Here is a 17942-nt window from a genome sequence, read left to right as displayed (position 1 = left end):
CCAGGTGATGCCATCGCATATGTGGGAGGTGGAACAACATGATTGGTTAAGGCATATTGAGCAGGGCTAGAGGCTCTACAGTGAAATAAGACAGTAATCACTAACCAGGAAAGTAATGGTCAAGTCATATTGATATTAGGGAGAGGCATGCGTAGCCAAGTGATCGTATGGATCCAGTGAGTGTTTGGGCTGGCTGGGGACATGGCGATTCAGATAGTTAGCAGGCCGGGGCTAGCAAGCTAGCATAAGGGCCTTAGAGGGTCGTCGCGATGGGGGAAAGTCTGTTTTTTCCTCCTCTTGCGGTGACGTCGATAGACGGATGGAATGGAATTAGTAGGGTTCCAAGTAACAGAGGGGTCCAAGTCCAATTGGCAAAATGGTTATAGTGGTCCAAGGATCTGGCCGATGGATCAGCTAACAGCTAACAGTCCAATATGCTGTAGATAGCTAGCAGGCCGCGGTTAGCAGAATGGACCTTCAGGGGACGTCGCGCCTGAGGGGCCTGTTGGGATCCTCGGGCAGATTATGTTGGTATTCCAGTCGTGAAGGATCGGCGGGGTTCCGTGCCCCGTACCGGCAGTAGAAGGGGTCCGGATATTGTAGTAAATCCGTGGTCTGTTGCACAGTAATTTGGTAAAAACCCGATATGACATTTGCTCAGTAAATTGTTTTCACTTTGGAAATGTATTAGTCTGCAGTTAATTATAATGCAAAGGAATTTCACAATGTTGCTGTTGATGCATATCCCACTGTAGTTATCTTCTCTGGGCAAGGTGGGATGTGACCGTCCCACACTATTCAACAGCCAGTGAAATAGCATGGCGCGAAATACAAAACAGCAAAAATATCATAATTTCAATTTCTCAAACATACGACTATTTTACACCATTTTAAAGATATACTTCTCCTTAATGTAACCACATTGTACGATTTTAAAAAGGCTTTACAGCAAAAGCAAAACATTAGATTATGTTAGGAGAGTACATAGACAAAAATAACCACACAGCCATTTTCCAAGCAAGGATATATGTCACAGAAACTCAAAAACTCACCGGCTTCCACAGCTAAATGAAGCACTAACCTTTGACGATCTTCATCAGATGACACTCCTAGGACATCATGTTACACAATACATGCATGTTTTGTTCGATAAAGTTCATATTTATATCCAAAAACAGCATTTTCCATTGGCGCGTGATGTTCAGAAAATGTATTCCCACCAAAACCTCCGGTGAATGACCACATCAATTTACAAAAATACTCATCATAAATGTTGACAAAATACATAACAATACATTTAAGAATTATAGATACAGTACTCCTTTATGCAACCGCTGTGTCAGATTTTAAAATAGCTTTTCGGCGAAAGCATATTTTTCAATATTCTGAGTACATAGCTCGCCATCAAAGCAAGCTATACAGACACCTGGCAAGTTCTGGGATCACCTAAACTCAGAATTAGTATTATAAATATTCTCTTACCTTTGCTGATCTTCATCAGAATGCACTTCCAGGACTGCTACTTCCACAAGAAATGTTGTTTTTGTTCGAAATAATCCATATTTATGTCCAAATACCTCCGTTTTGTTCGTGCGTTCAGGTCACTATCCAAAGGCATAATGCGCAAGCATAATTCGAGACACGAAAAGTCAAAATGTTCCATTACCGTTAGTAGAAGCATGTCAAACGTTGTTTACAATCAATCTTTATGTTATTTTTAATGTAAAAATGCGATAATATTCCAACCGGACAATAGCGTATTCATTCCAGGAGAAAAAGAAGGAACGGCTCGCTATCGGGCTCGCGCATCACCAAGTGCTTTGTCCTCAGGCAGTCCACTCATTGACTGAGATACTATTATCTGCCCAGTAACAGGAGAAGGCTGAAAGAACTTTCTGAAGGCTGTTGACAGCCAATGGAAGCCTTAGGAAGTGCAACGTGACCCCACAGACACTGTAGTTTCGATAGAAATTCAAAAGAAGAACTACAATTCTCAGATCTCACACTTCCTGGTTGAATTTTTCTCAGGGTTTTGCCTGCCATATGAGTTCTGTTATACTCACAGACACCATTCAAACAGTTTTAGAAACTTCAGAGTGTTTTCTATCCAAATATACTAATAATATGCATATTCTAGTTTCTGGGCCAGAGTAGTAACCAGTTTAATTTGGGTACATTTTTCATCCGGCCGTGAAAATACTGCCCCCTACACCTTAAGAAGTTATTGAGGTCAAATATATCTCTACTTTTGTGGATTGGGGAGATCAGTCCTTGGTTCCAAATATTGGGGAAGATGCTTGTGCCGAGGATGATGTTAAAGAGTTTAAGTATAGCCAATTGGAATTTGTGGTCTGTATATTTGATCATTTAATTTAGGATATCATCAACACCACATGCCTTTTTGGGTTGGAGGGTTTGTATTTGGTCCTGTAGTTCATTCAATGTAATTGGAGAATGCAATGGGTTCTGGTAGTCTTTGATAGTTGATTCTAAGATTTGTATTTGATCATGTACAGTTGAAGTCTGAAGTTTACATACACTTAGGTTGGAGTCATTAAAACAGTTTTTTCAACCACTCCACACATTTCTTCTTAAAGTTTTGGCAAGTTGGTAAGGACATCTACTTTGTGTATGACACAAGTAATCTTTCCAATAATTGTTTACAGACAGATTATTTCACTTATAATTCACTGTATCACAATTCCAGTGGACCAGAAATGTACATACACTAAGTTGACTGTGCCTTTAAACATGTCATGGCTATAGTAGCTTCTGACAGGCTAATTGACATCATTTGAATCAATTGGAGGTGTACCTGTGGATGTATTTCAAGGCCTACCTTCAAACTCAGTGCTTCTTTGCTTGACATCATGGGAAAATCAAAAGAAATCAGCCAAGACATCAGAAAAAAATTGTAGACACCACAAGTCTGGTTCATCCTTGGGAGCATTTTCCAAACGCTTGAAGGTACCACGTTCATCTGTACAAACGTTCATCTGTGCGTGTATAAACACCATGGGACCACGCAGTCGTCATACCGCTCAGGAAGGAGACGCATTCTGTCTCCTAGAGATGAACGTACTTTTTTGCGAAAAGTGCAAATCAATCCCAGAACAACAGCAAAGGACCTTATGAAGATGCTGGAGGAAACAGGTATAAAAGTATCTATATCCACAGTAAAACAATTCCTATATCGACATAACCTGAAAGGCCGCTCAGCAAGGAAGAAGCCACTGCTCCAAAACCAGCATAAAAAAGCCAGACTACGGTTTGCAACTGCACATGGGGACAAAGATAGTACTTTTTGGAGAAATGTCATCTGGGCTGATGAAACAAAAATAGAACTGTTTGGCCATAATGACCATCGTTATGTTTGGAGGAAAAAGGGGGAGGCTTGCAAGCCGAAGAACACCATCCCAACCGTGAAGCATGGGAGTGGCAGCATCATGTTGTGGGGGGGCTTTGCTGCAGGAGGGACTGGTGCACTTCACAAAGTAGATGGCGTCATGAGGATGGAAAATGATGTGGATATATTGAAGCAACATCTCAAGACATCAGTCAGGAAGTTAAAGCTTGGTCGCAAATGGGTCTTCCAAATGGACAATGACCCCAAGCATACTTCCAAAGTTGTGGCAAAATGGCTTAAGGACAACAAAGTCAAGATATTGGAGTGGCCATCACAAAGCCCTGACCTCAATCCTATAGAACATTTGTGGGCAGAACTGAAAAAGTGTGTGCGAGCAAGGAGGCCTACAAACCTGACTCAGTTACACCAGCTCTGTCAGGAGGAATGGGCCAAAATTCACCGAACTTATTGTGGGAAGCTTGTGGAAGACTACCCAAAACGTTTGACCCAAGTTAAACAATTTAAAGGCAATTCAACCAAATACTAATTGAGTGTATGTAAACTTCTGACCCACTGGGAATGTGGTGAAAGAAATAAAAGCTGAAATAAATCATTCTCTCTACTATTATTCTGACATTTCACATTCCTAAAAGAAAGTGGTGATCCTAACTGACCTAAGTCAGGGCATTTTTGCTAGGATAAAATGTCAGGAATTGTGAAAAACTGAGTTTAAATGTATTTGGCTAAGGTGTATGTAAACTTCCGACTTCAACTGTATGTGTTTTTGCTGTTTGTTCTTTGTCATAGAGCCAAAATGGTTGGAGAAGTGGTTTATTCATACATCTCCATTTTGGATAGATAATGCTTCGTGTTGTTTAGAGTTTTCCAATTTTCCCAGAAGTGGTTAGATTCTATGGATTCTTGTAGTGATGCTCCTTCTTTGTCCGTAGTATATTTCTGTATAGTTTTTGTGATTCACCATAGTGAAGGCTCAGATTTTCTTGGTCTCTATGTTTTTGGTTGGACAGGTTTCTCAATATCTCTCTGTCTCTTTCTTTCTTTCTTTCTTTCTTTCTTTCTTTCTTTCTTTCTTTCTTTCTTTCTTTCTTTCTTTCTTTCTTTCTTTCTTTCTTTCTTTCTTTCTTTCTTTCTTTCTTTCTTTCTTTCTTTCACTCTCCATCTCTCCTCACCTCTCTCTCTTTCCATCTCTCCTCACCTCACCTTATCTCTCTCTCCCCCTCTATCTCTCTCTAAATCTCTCTCTAGGCCCCCCAGGACCCCCTGGGGTGGTGATAGTAGAGGAGATCACGGACACTACAGCCACCCTGTCGTGGAGTGGAGGGGTGGACAACCACAGCCCCATCAGCAGCTACAATCTTCAGGCCCGGAGCCCCTTTTCCCTGGGCTGGCAGACACTCAGGACAGGTATGGATGCTGTCCTGTTTTAGGCCAGAGATGTTTAGCTGCATAGGGGATGTATTGCCTTGTGGAAACCAATATGGAGGCCAGAGATGTAAGTTGCATACAGGATTTATTGCCTTGTGGAAACCAAAATGGAGGCCAGAGATGTTAAGTTGCAAACAGGATATATTGCCTTGTGGAAACCAATATGGAAGGAAATATAAACTCTCGATTCCGAATGGGCCGCACTGGAGATGCTGGATGTGCATTGTTTTGATCTTGTCCACGATGATGTATTCATTGTAACTGTAATTTCCTGTTCAAAACTTGGCTGTTGTTCAACAGAGCTTAATAAAAAAGTCCGTGGACCTCAAAAGGTAATTTCAGTGGTCTAAATTACATGCAGAATTATGTCAAAGGTTACCAGAAATTAACCTCTAGCCGTTAAGAATGGCAAAGCTGATTCCTGAGGTGGCAGTGAGAAACCAAAGGATTTTTACTGAGCTGTCACTATTTCATTGGGTTTATTTCCCCATACCATGACAGTAATACCGTATAATTATCTGTTAATGTCAGAGGATGACTGCTGACTCAGTAGGTGTAATCTGTACCACTGCTGCTGCTTCTGCGTTGGGAGGATAAGAATAATAGAAAAGTTTAGCTCTCCATAATGAATCATGTCCATAGATGTAGGATGATTCACAATATCTGCGGGCCAAATTACACCATATTCCCTATATAGCACACTACTTTTGACTAGAGCCCTATGGGGATCCCTATGGGCCCTGGTCAAATGTAGTGCACAAGTGAATATGGTGCCATTTGGGATACACCCCCTTTTCATTTTCTTATTTTACATTAAGCCTTGTTCAACAACACAGACTAGGAGGAAAGACCATTAAGCCTTGTTCATTAACATGGAACAGGAGGAAAGACCATTAAGCCTTGTTCAACAACACAGACTGGGAGGAAAGACCATTAAGCCTTGTTCAACAACACAGACTGGGAGGAAAGACCATTAAGCCTTGTTCAACAGCACAGACTGGGAGGAAAGACCATTAAGCCTTGTTCAACAACACAGACTGGGAGGAAAGACCATTAAGCCTTGTTCAACAACACAGACTGGGAGGAAAGACCATTAAGCCTTGTTCAACAACACCGGCTTCCATAGTTTTCTGGTCGATGTAGAGCTCAGACAAAGGTGGTTGGTGGCAGTACGTCGTGACAACTTTACTGTCACCAAACACGCAAAGGTGTGTAGTACACATATCGTCGAGAGTGACTTTGTTGAAGGAAAAATTGGGGGGTGACAATACCTAAAAAGAGGTGTTGTTCCTACAGTCTTGGCGTGGAACTAGCACATTCAAAAGAGACCTGGTGTTTGGGAAAGAAGACTGAAACCTCCTGCTCCGACTGAGGAGGATGAAAAACAAGGTGAGCCACCTATGGGCTGTGCCGTCTCTGATCCGGTCCAGACACATGATTACTGTGCAGTCCCTGAAGCTGCCGCCCTGGACATGGCCGTAATGGCAAACCATGAGCACGTAAGATAAATTGAGGAACTTCGATGCAAGCTGGAGAAACTGACTACCCACCACAGCTTTGGTCTACAGCGATTTGCTGGTTCTGACGAGGATATACATTTTTACACAAGGTACAGTAATACTTACTGACTTTATTGTCCCCATGGGGAAATTTTGTTTCAGTGTCATGTACACGTTTAAAGTGGCGTTTAAATACAAAACAAAATTGACAATACAACCTTCATAACAGTTACATACCAATAAAACACGTTTTTTTTAACCTGTTGGGGCTCGGGGGCAGTATTGAGACATTTTGAAAAAAATATGTGCCCATTTTTAACTGCCTCCTACACCAACTCAGAAGCTAGGATATGCATATTATTAACACATTCGGATAGAAAACACTCTGAATTTTCTAAAACAGTTTGAATGGTGTCTGTAAGTATAACAAAACTCATATTGCAGGCAAAAACCTGTGAAAAATAGATCCCCAAAAAATTTGAATTTTGTGACTGTACTATTTAGTGTCATTGTTTTATAGATACCATAGTGAGAAAGGATTCATTTCGCAACACCTACGGCTTCCACTAGATGTCAACGATCTTTATAAAGTTGTTTGAAGCGTCTATGATAAACAGAGAGCAAATTAGAATCCGAGGAAGTTGACATGCCATCACTTCATTTTTTTGCGCCTGCGCATAAATCTGAGAAACGTGAGTTTTGTCTTCATTGTTTATCTAGACATAGGATAGGTTGTGTGAAAATATTACTGATGTTTAACGTTAAAAATGGACCAAAAGATTAATGCTAAACAACATTTGACATGTTTGAACGAACATAAATAGATTATTTACTAGGTTTTTTTTGCTTTTCGGCGTGATTTTACAGTCCCCCCACCACGTTTTGTGGGAGCATAATGAACGCTAAGTACTTGGTGTTATTTGGACATAAATTATGAACTTTGTCAAAAGAAACCACATTTGTTCCGGACCTGGGATGCCTTCCGGACCTGGGATGCCTGCCTTCTGATGGAGATAATCAAAGGTAAGGGGATATTTACAATGTTATTATCGATTTTAGATGATGCTAACTGTATAGCATAGCCTGTTGTTCTTAGCATAGCACCCCGTTTATTGCAAAATGTGATTGCCCCAGTAAAGTTATTTTGAGATCTGGCCATTCGGTAGCAATTACGAGATGATAATATATTATTCTTTGAATGACAATATTATAATTTACCAATGTTTTCGAATAGTAATTTTGTTATGTTCACCGGAAGCATTTCAGAGAAGAAAAAAATCTGAATTTCACGCTACTGTAAAATGCTGTTTTTGGATATAAATATGAACTTGATGGAACAAAAAATGCATGTATTGTATAACATAATGTCCTAGGAGTGTCATCTGATGGAGATTGACAAAAGTTAGTGCATAATTCAAGCTGGTTTCTGCTTTTGGTGACGCCTGACCTTGAATTGAAAATGGATGTTTGTACTTTTGTGGCTATGTACTGTCCTAACATAATCTAACTTTATGCTTTTGCCGTAAAGCCTCTTTGAAAATCGAACAATGTGGTTAGATTAAGGAGATGTTTATCATTTAAATTGTGTAAAATAGTTGATTGTTTGAGAAATTGAAATTATTAGATTTTTGATGTTTTGAATTTCCAGCCTTGTTAGCAATCCCGGCTCGGGGTTCATTGCTAACCTGTAGCCCCAACAGGTTTTAAAGACTAACCTGCTGGCCTTACTGAGTGTATAGGAACATTAGCCTGCTGGCCTTACTGAGTCTATAGGAACATTAGCCTGCTGGCCTTACTGGGTGGATAGGAACATTAGCCTGCTGGCCTTACTGGGTCGATAGGAACATTAGCCTGCTGGCCTTACTGAGTCAATAGGAACATTGGCCTGCTGGCCTTACTGGGTGGATAGGAACATTAGCCTGCTGGCCTTACTGGGTGGATAGGAACATTAGCCTGCTGGCCTTACTGGGTGGATAGGAACATTAGCCTGCTGGCCTTACTGAGTGGATGGGAACATTAGCCTGTGGCCTTACTGGGTGGATAGGAACATTAGCCTGCTGGCCTTACTGGGTGGATAGGAACATTAGCCTGCTGGCCTTACTGGGTGGATAGGAACATTAGCCTGCTGGCCTTACTGGGTGGATAGGAACATTAGCCTGCTGGCCTTACTGAGTGGATGGGAACATTAGCCTGCTGGCCTTACTGGGTGGATAGGAACATTAGCCTGCTGGCCTTACTGGGTGGATAGGAACATTAGCCTGCTGGCCTTACTGGGTGGATAGGAACATTAGCCTGCTGGCCTTACTGAGTGGATGGGAACATTAGCCTGCTGGCCTTACTGGGTGGATAGGAACATTAGCCTGCTGGCCTTACTGGGTGGATAGGAACATTAGCCTGCTGGCCTTACTGGGTCTATAGGAACATTAGCCTGCTGGCCTTACTGGGTGGATAGGAACATTGGCCTGCTGGCCTTACTGAGTCTATAGGAACATTAGCCTGCGGGCCTTACTGAGTGGATAGGAACATTAGCCTGCTAGCCTTACTGGGTGGATAGGAACATTAGCCTGCTGGCCTTACTGAGTCTATAGGAACATTAGCCTGCTGGCCTTACTGGGTCAATAGGAACATGAGCCTGCTGGCCTTACTGGGTCTATAGGAACATTAGCCTGCTGGCCTTACTGTGTGGATGGGAACATTAGCCTGCTGGCCTTACTGGGTGGATAGGAACATTAGCCTGCTGGCCTTACTGGGTCAATAGGAACATTAGCCTGCTGGCCTTACTGGGTCTATAGGAACATTAGCCTGCTGGCCTTACTGTGTGGATGGGAACATTAGCCTGCTGGCCTTACTGGGTGGATAGGAACATTAGCCTGCTGGCCTTACTGGGTCTATAGGAACATTAGCCTGCTGGCCTTACTGGGTCAATAGGAACATGAGCCTGCTGGCCTTACTGGGTCTATAGGAACATTAGCCTGCTGGCCTTACTGTGTGGATGGGAACATTAGCCTGCTGGCCTTACTGGGTGGATAGGAACATTAGCCTGCTGGCCTTACTGGGTCAATAGGAACATTAGCCTGCTGGCCTTACTGGGTCTATAGGAACATTAGCCTGCTGGCCTTACTGTGTGGATGGGAACATTAGCCTGCTGGCCTTACTGGGTGGATAGGAACATTAGCCTGCTGGCCTTACTGGGTGGATAGGAACATTAGCCTGCTGGCCTTACTGGGTGGATAGGAACATTAGCCTGCTGTCCTTACTGAGTGGTTAGGAACATTAGCCTGCTGGCCTTACTGGGTCTATAGGAACATTAGCCTGCTGGCCTTACTGGGTGGATAGGAACATTAGCCTGCTGGCCTTACTGTGTGGATGGGAACATTAGCCTGCTGGCCTTACTGGGTGGATAGGAACATTAGCCTGCTGGTCTTACTGGGTGGATAGGAACATTAGCCTGCTGGCCTTACTGGGTGGATAGGAACATTAGCCTGCTGTCCTTACTGAGTGGTTAGGAACATTAGCCTGCTGTCCTTACTGAGTGGTTAGGAACATTAGCCTGCTGGCCTTACTGGGTGGATAGGAACATTAGCCTGCTGGCCTTACTGGGTGGATAAGAACATTAGCCCAAGCTATTTAGGAGGGCTATCACACCTGGCACAAATGACTGTCTAGTTCTGTTTTTCCTGCTGAGGGGTGCCCTGTACCAGATGTATTATTATCAAGCATTACTATTGTTTATTATTTACTATTAAATATTATTATTATCCCAAAGTCCATCTTACATTTAAGAACATGTTCATTGTTATTTAAAACTAGGCTAGCATATCTTAGCATACGTTGGCACATTGAATGTATATTGTCTTTACATTCGTTTTCAGTTAACCCCCAAAAATGCTCCCAGGTCGTTGCTGCAAATAAGATTTGGTTCTTAGTCCACTTCCCAGGTTAAATAATAACGGAACATTTAAAACAAATTCACTGCTGTGATGATAGCTGCTGTGAATTACAGTAAGAATTGCAGTAACGAGAAAAACAGGTTACAATAGCAGCTAGGTCATGTCTAGTGCTACTTGATGCTTAGAGAAGATGGGCAATAATAGTCATGAGCTTTTTTGGTATTGAAATACTCTGGGTCAGTCTTTAGATCTGCAAGCTACACCCACCTGATGGCCTTCTGGCACTTGATTGAGCGGGAAGCAGAGACCAAGTTAATAAGAGTCACAAGCACCAATCCGTCTGAAACAAGTGTTACTGGAAGAAAACCAATAAGGGACAACTTCATTAAATACTTAAGAGAATATTATTTGATCTTACTGTAACTGTTAAGCATTATTTAATTTTTGTTATGGACCGAATATAAGGACTATATTGTACTAAAACGGTTTTCTTTACGTTCAGACACACTGCCATCAATCGACGAGTTCTTCTTGTTTATGACTCATCTGTCGCTGGGTCTGAAGCAGAAGGATTTGGCCCATCGGTTCAGCATCCACCAATCGACAGTGAGCCGGATTATCATCCCTTGGGCCAACTTCCTCTGCTGTCTTCTTGGATCAGCACGGATATGGATCCCCATGGAAACCATCAAAGCCTACCTGCCACCTGAGTTCAAGGACTATCCAGACACCCAGGTAGTGATCGACTGCACTGAACTCCGCTGGCAGACACCATCTTCACTACTACTGCAGCGTGAGGTGTTTTCTTCCTACAAGTCACACTGTACCTTTAAGGGCATGTTGGGAATGGCACCACATGGAGCTGTCACTTTGGTGTCATGGTTGTATTCTGGATCTGTGAGTGACAAGGAGATCTTCAAGCAGTCTGGAATTATTTCCTTACTCACCCCTGACATGGCCATTATGGTGGATAAGGGCTTTCTCGTAGATGACATTGTTCCATGCAAAGTCTACCGGCCAGCCTTTCTGTCAAGACGCACACAGATGCCAGTGCATGAGATTAAGGGAGACCCAATCCATTTCCAGGCTGAGAGTTGAAAGAATGATCCGCAGAGTAAAGGAACACAAGCTGTTTGACACAGTCATCCCCCTGACCATCTCAGGCAGCATCAACCAATTAAAAACCTTAACATCAGGTTGGAGAGATTACTATGACAAAGACTAATGTAACTTTTCCAGAAACAGCACAAGCCCGAAAGTTCAAATAAAATGGATTAAAATATACAGATTCATGGATGATATATTTCCCCCCAGTCTTTGTCTCAAACATGTCATTACATCGTAAAGACGCCAAAAAAATCACAAGAAAATGTTTTCTAAAATGCTTCCATTCTAGGAACCTCCAACTTACCTTATTCCATCAGCAAACAAGTTAGCAGGTTTACAGAACTCTATCCCATCAACCTGACCTGGCTTCACACCCTAATTAAGTTAGTAGGTTTACAGAACTCTATCCCATCAACCTGACCTGGTTTCACACCCTAATTAACAAGGATTTACTGTTACACAGGCTGAATACTTTTCAGGTGCATTTCTTTATGGATATTGATAGACTCACAAGTGTTCTTGGCTTGTGCCAACGCTGTTCTGTGTCTGTGCAGCTGTGAACTGGTGGTGCAGTAGGAATGTTTAGTTGAGAGTAGTGCGCTGTCTGGTAAAGAAGGGCCACCAGATGATTTTAAATTTTTAATTTTTTTATTTCACCTTCATTTAACCAGGTAGGCTAGTTGAGAACAAGCCCTTTATTTAACCAGGTAGGCTAATTGAGAACACGTTCTCATTTACAACTGCAACCTGGCCAAGATAAAGCAAGCAGTGTGACACAAACACAGAGTTACACATGGAATAAACAAACATATAGTCAATAATACAATAGAGAATGTCTATATACAGTGTGTGCAAATGAGGTAGGATAAGGGGGGTGAGGCAATAAGTAGGCCATATTGGCGAAATTATTACAGTATGGCAAATTAAACACTGGAGTTATAGATGTGCAGAAGATGAGTGTGCAAGTAGCGGTACTGGGATGCAAAGGAGCAAAATAAATATCAATATGGTGATGAGGTAGTTGGATGGGCTATTTACAGATGGGCTGGGTACAGGTGCAGTGATCTGTGAGCTGCTCTGACAGCTGGTGCTTAAAGCTAGTGAGGGAGATACAGTGGGGAGAACAAGTATTTGATACACTGCCGATTTTGCAGGTTTTCCTACTTACAAAGCATGTAGAGGTCTGTAATTTTTTTATCATAGGTACACTTCAACTGTGAGAGACGGAATCTAAAACAAAAATCCAGAAAATCACATTGTATGATTTTTAAGTAAATAATTTGCATTTTATTGCATACATAGCATTTGATCACCTACCAACCAGTAAGAATTCCGGCTCTCACAGACCTGTTCGTTTTTCTTTAAGAAGCCCTCCTGTTCTCCACTCATTACCTGTATTAACTTGTATGTTACACAATGGGCCCTGGTCCAGAACCCTATTCCTTATGGGCCCCTGGTTAAGAACCCTGTTCCTTATGGGCCCTGGTCAAGAACCCTATTGTATGTTACACAATTGTATGTTACACAATAAATGTTTGTTTTGTTGAATAAAGTCCCTCTTTATGTCCAAAAACCTCCGTTTAAATTGGTGCGTTATGTTCAGTAATGCATTGTCTCAAATAACATCTGATGAAAATGCAGAGAGTCACATCAAATTACAGAAATACTCATCATAAACATCATAAACATAGGATTAAAGATACACTTCTTGTTAATCCAGCCAACTTGTCTGATTTCAAAAATGCTTTACGGCGAAAGCAAACTATACAATTATGTTAGGACAGCACCCCAAACAAACACAGACAATCATAATTCAACGCGACACACAACTCACAAATAAAGATATAATTCATGCCTTACCTTTGACGAGCTTCTCTATGTCCCATAAACATCACAAATTGTCCTTTTGTTTGATTAATTCCGTTGTTATATATCCAAAATGTCCATTTATTTGGCGTGTTTGATGCAGAAAAAAAAAGTTTACCACTCGCGCAACATGACTAGAAAATATCTCATAAATTACCTGCAATCTTTGTCCAAACATTTCAAACAACTTTCCTAATATAACTTTAGGTATTTTCAACGTAAATAATCGATCAAATTTAAGACGGGATAAACAGCGTTCAATACAGGAGGAAAACATAGTGTAGCGAGCATTTCTGGTCGTGCGCCTCTATCAAACAATACACTTCCCTCGAGCCTCATTCTGAACAGCCTTACTCCTTCATTACTCAAAGGAAAAACATCAACCAATTTCTAAAGACTGTTGACATCCAGTGGAAGCGATACGAACTGCAAGCAAGTGCCTTAGAATTCTAGATCCCAAATGAAAAAACATTGGAAAGAGTGACCTCAATTAAAAAAAATCCTGGATGGTTTATCCTCGGGTTTCGCCTGCCAAATAAGTTATGCTATACTCACAGACATCATTCAAACAGTTTTAGAAACTGCAGAGTGTTTTCTATCCAAATCTACTAATACTATGCATATCCTAGCTTCTGGGCCTGAGTAGCAGGCAGTTTACTTTGGGCACACTTTTCATCCGGACGTGAAAATACTGCCCCCTAGCATAAGAGGTTAACTATTGTGTGTGTGTTCTACTGAGGATGGGCCTCTATGAGATAACACTGACAGAGGAGATTTACAATGTCTTTGGGTGATAAAACCTAAAGAGCATTCCAGATAACATGAGGTAATGTTTCTGTTCTATACCGTACCAGGGAGAGACGGTTCCAGTTTGGAGTAGGAGGACCAGGCACTGGTCTGTTCTATACCGTACAAGGAAGAGACGGTTCCAGTTTGGAGTAGGAGGACCAGACACTGGTCTGTTCTATACCGTACCAGGGAGAGACGGTTCCAGTTTGGAGTAGGAGGACCAGGCACTGGTCTGTTCTATACCGTACCAGGGAGAGACGGGTCCAGTCTGGAGTAGGAGGACCAGACACTGGTCTGTTCTATACCGTACCAGGGAGAGACGGGTCCAGTTTGGAGTAGGAGGACCAGACACTGGTCTGTTCTATACCGTACCAGGGAGAGACGGGTCCAGTTTGGAGTAGGAGGACCAGGCACTGGTCTGTTCTATACCGTACAAGGAAGAGACGGTTCCAGTTTGGAGTAGGAGGACCAGACACTGGTCTGTTCTATACCGTACCAGGGAGAGACGGGTCCAGTTTGGAGTAGGAGGACCAGGCACTGGTCTGTTCTATACCGTACCAGGAAGAGACGGTTCCAGTTTGGAGTAGGAGGACCAGGCACTGGTCTGTTCTATACCGTACCAGGAAGAGACGGTTCCAGTTTGGAGTAGGAGGACCAGGCACTGGTCTGTACAATGAAAACTGTTGACACAGCAGATTCTGTCTGCTATGTATTATAGATATCTTTCATACAAATCTTAACCTTGTGACCATTCTATGTATCTGTTGTTCGTCATGTAGGTTGAAAGGGGTGTATCTTGGTTATAAAAGACCTTTGTACCTATGTTTTATCGCTCTCAGCGGATCATTAGAAAATGGTGAATTGTTGAAAGTCATTGCTATTGCAAAGATCTTATTATTAAAGATGTATTTTATGTATAACTCTGACTTGTGTGTAAAGTTTGTCTAATTGTCCTAATTTGATAATAAAGAAATTAACCACCACAGGTCCCTAGTAGCGATCTATAATCTTTCCCTACTCTCATGCTTTTCACTCTTCCTCATGGACCTGTAACATGCAGCCCTCACGGTGACCTCCCCTGTCAATGTATCTTTGTTCGATACTGTGTAGAAGTCATGAATAAAACATATTTTTATTGAGCAAAACATAGCTAGCAAGCTTAACTTAACCAAACTAACGAAAATACACACATTCTCAGGTAGATTCTGTCAACGTTATATCATTTTACAAAGTAACTGTCACGACTTCCGCTGAAGTCGCTTCCTCTCCTTGTTCGGGCGGCGTTCGGCGGTCGACGTCGGCCTTCTAGCCATCGCCGATCCACTTTTCATTTTCCATTTGTTTTGTCTTTATTTTACACACCTGGTTTCAATTCCCCAATTACATGTTCATTATTTAACCCTCTGTTTTCCCCATGGTTTTTGTGCGTGATTGTTTTATGTATGTTCGGTCCGTTATTGTGGGCTCGGTATTAGGGCATGTTATTGAAATATTTGAGTAAAGTTACTTGTGTTGCTCATCTCTGCTGTCCTGCACCTGACTCCTCTGCATCAGCAACACCCAGACCACTACAGTAACTAACTAGCTACGGTTAATAGTTAAATTAGATAGCTAATATGATTATAGCTAGCTGACGTTATATCTGTCACTGACTTGGTACTAGCCTTCATAGTTGTCTATGTAGCTTCCTATATACATCTTGAACCCCTTTTCATTCTTGCTAGCTGTAATCTCGGAGCCTGATTTAACAATTCGATGTACATCATTAATATTAATTTGAGTCCTGAAGACACCTAATAAAAAAACTGCGACATAGTGGTAGTAACGTTATATTGTCGATAACAACTAGACTGACTTCCGTTCTATAGTACGCGTCACCGGAAATCGTTACGCCGGTAGGAAGTGTGTTTAGAACGTTCGATCATGGAATGTACATAAGGGCTATCGTCCAACCCAGCCAATTATGCCTTGGAATATTTGTCACTCCACAGTGATCTAAACATATGGGGAATGGTAGATGCAGAATAAATAGACAGGCTGGTAGTGAATATGGGGAATGGCAGATGCAGAATAAATAGACAGGCTGGTAGTGAATATGGGGAATGGCAGATGCAGAATAAATAGACAGGCTGGTAGTGAATATGGGGAATGGTAGATGCAGAATAAATAGACAGGCTGGTGGTGAATATAGGGAATGGTAGATGCAGAATAAATAGACAGGCTGGTAGTGAATATGGGGAATGGTAGAGGCAGAATAAATAGACAGGCTGGTGGTATTCTCTTTGCATTTCTTCTGACAATAACTCTATTCAGTTTGAGCCCTGGTCAAGAACCCTATTCCTCATGGGCCCTGGTCAAGAACGTTATTCCTCATGGGCCCTGGTCAAGAACGCTATTCCTTATGGGCCCTGGTCAAAAACCCTATTCCTTATGGGCCCTGGTCAAGAACGCTATTCCTCATGGGCCCTGGTCAGGAACCCTATTCCTTATGGGCCCTGGTCAAGAACCCTATTCCTCATGGGCCCTGGTTAGGAACCCTATTCCTTATGGGCCCTGGTCAAGAACCCTATTCCTCATGGGCCCTGGTCAGGAACCCTATTCCTTATGGGCCCTGGTCAGGAACCCTATTCCTCATGGGCCCTGGTCAAGAACCCTATTCCTCATGAGCCCTGGTCCAGAACCCTATTCCTTATGGGCCCTGGTTAAGAACCCTATTCCTTATGGGCCCTGGTCAAGAACCCTATTCTTTATGGGCCCTGGTCAAGAACCCTATTCCTTATGGGCCCTGGTTAAGAACCCTATTCCTCATGGGCCCTGGTCAAGAACCCTATTCCTCATGAGCCCTGGTCCAGAACCCTATTCCTCATGAGCCCTGGTCCAGAACCCTATTCCTTATGGGCCCTGATTAAGAACCCTATTCCTTATGGGCCCTGGTTAAGAACCCTATTCTTTATGGGCCCTGGTTAAGAACCCTATTCTTTATGGGCCCTGGTTAAGAACCCTATTCCTTATGGGCCCTGGTTAAGAACCCTATTCTTTATGGGCCCTGGTTAAGAACCCTATTCTTTATGGGCCCTGGTCAAAAGAAGTGCTTTATAACGGGAATTGGGCCATTTGGGACGAATCTACTTTTTTTAGCCCTTTTTTTAGCCCCACTGACTTGCCCTATGGATAATTGGTTTAACCTTGACAAGCTGTGTTTGTGGCTAGCTAGCTGGCGTTGGCTATCCCAGCCAGCCAGTCCTGTCCTGTCATATTAATGATGGAAAGTCAGCCATAATAAGGAACCAGAGAGTACAATACAATATAACTGTAGTGGATTATCAGAGAGTATAGCGATCAGTTCAACTGTAGAGTAAATGTATCTGCATTGTGGCAACATTACATCATGCGGTGTCCTACTGCATAATGCTGCGGTGTCCTACTGCATAATGCTGGGGTGTCCTACTGCATAATGCTGGGGTGTCCTACTGCATAATGCTGGGGTGTCCTACTGCATAATGCTGCGGTGTCCTACTGCATAATGCTGGGGTGTCCTACTGCATAATGCTGGGGTGTCCTACTGCATAATGCTGCGGTGTCCTACTGCATAATGCTGGGGTGTCCTACTGCATAATGCTGCGGTGTCCTACTGCACAATGCTGCGGTGTCCTACTGCATAATGCTGGGGTGTCCTACTGCATAATGCTGCGGTGTCCTACTGCATAATGCTGGGGTGTCCTACTGCATAATGCTGTGGTGTCCTACTGCACAATGCTGGGGTGACCTACTGCATAATGCTGCGGTGTCCTACTGCATAATGCTGGGGTGTCCTACTGCATAATGCTGGGGTGTCCTACTGCATAATGCTGGGGTGTCCTACTGCATAATGCTGCGGTGTCCTACTGCATAATGCTGCGGTGTCCTACTGCATAATGCTGCGGTGTTCTACTGCATAATGCTGGGGTGTCCTACTGCATAATGCTGGGGTGTCCTACTGCATAATGCTGCGGTGTCCTA

The 17942-nt window shown here is 42.6% G+C and overlaps 1 protein-coding gene across 1 annotated transcript in view; it reads left to right on the top strand.

Annotated features, from left to right (window-relative positions):
• The window catches only part of LOC106613405 (contactin-5), a 507858-nt gene that overhangs the window by 425181 nt on the left and 64735 nt on the right, over nt 1-17942 (top strand). Inside the window, exon 16 of the mRNA XM_045724946.1 lies at nt 4613-4771. Coding sequence (XP_045580902.1) covers nt 4613-4771 — 159 coding nt within the window. The remainder of the gene's footprint in view (nt 1-4612; nt 4772-17942) is intronic.

The sequence above is a fragment of the Salmo salar genome, chromosome ssa09, assembly GCF_905237065.1.
Source record: "Salmo salar chromosome ssa09, Ssal_v3.1, whole genome shotgun sequence".
Classification (NCBI taxonomy): domain Eukaryota; kingdom Metazoa; phylum Chordata; class Actinopteri; order Salmoniformes; family Salmonidae; genus Salmo; species Salmo salar.
Note: the sequence above shows the minus strand (reverse complement) of the source record. Positions and strands in the feature narration are given on the sequence as shown.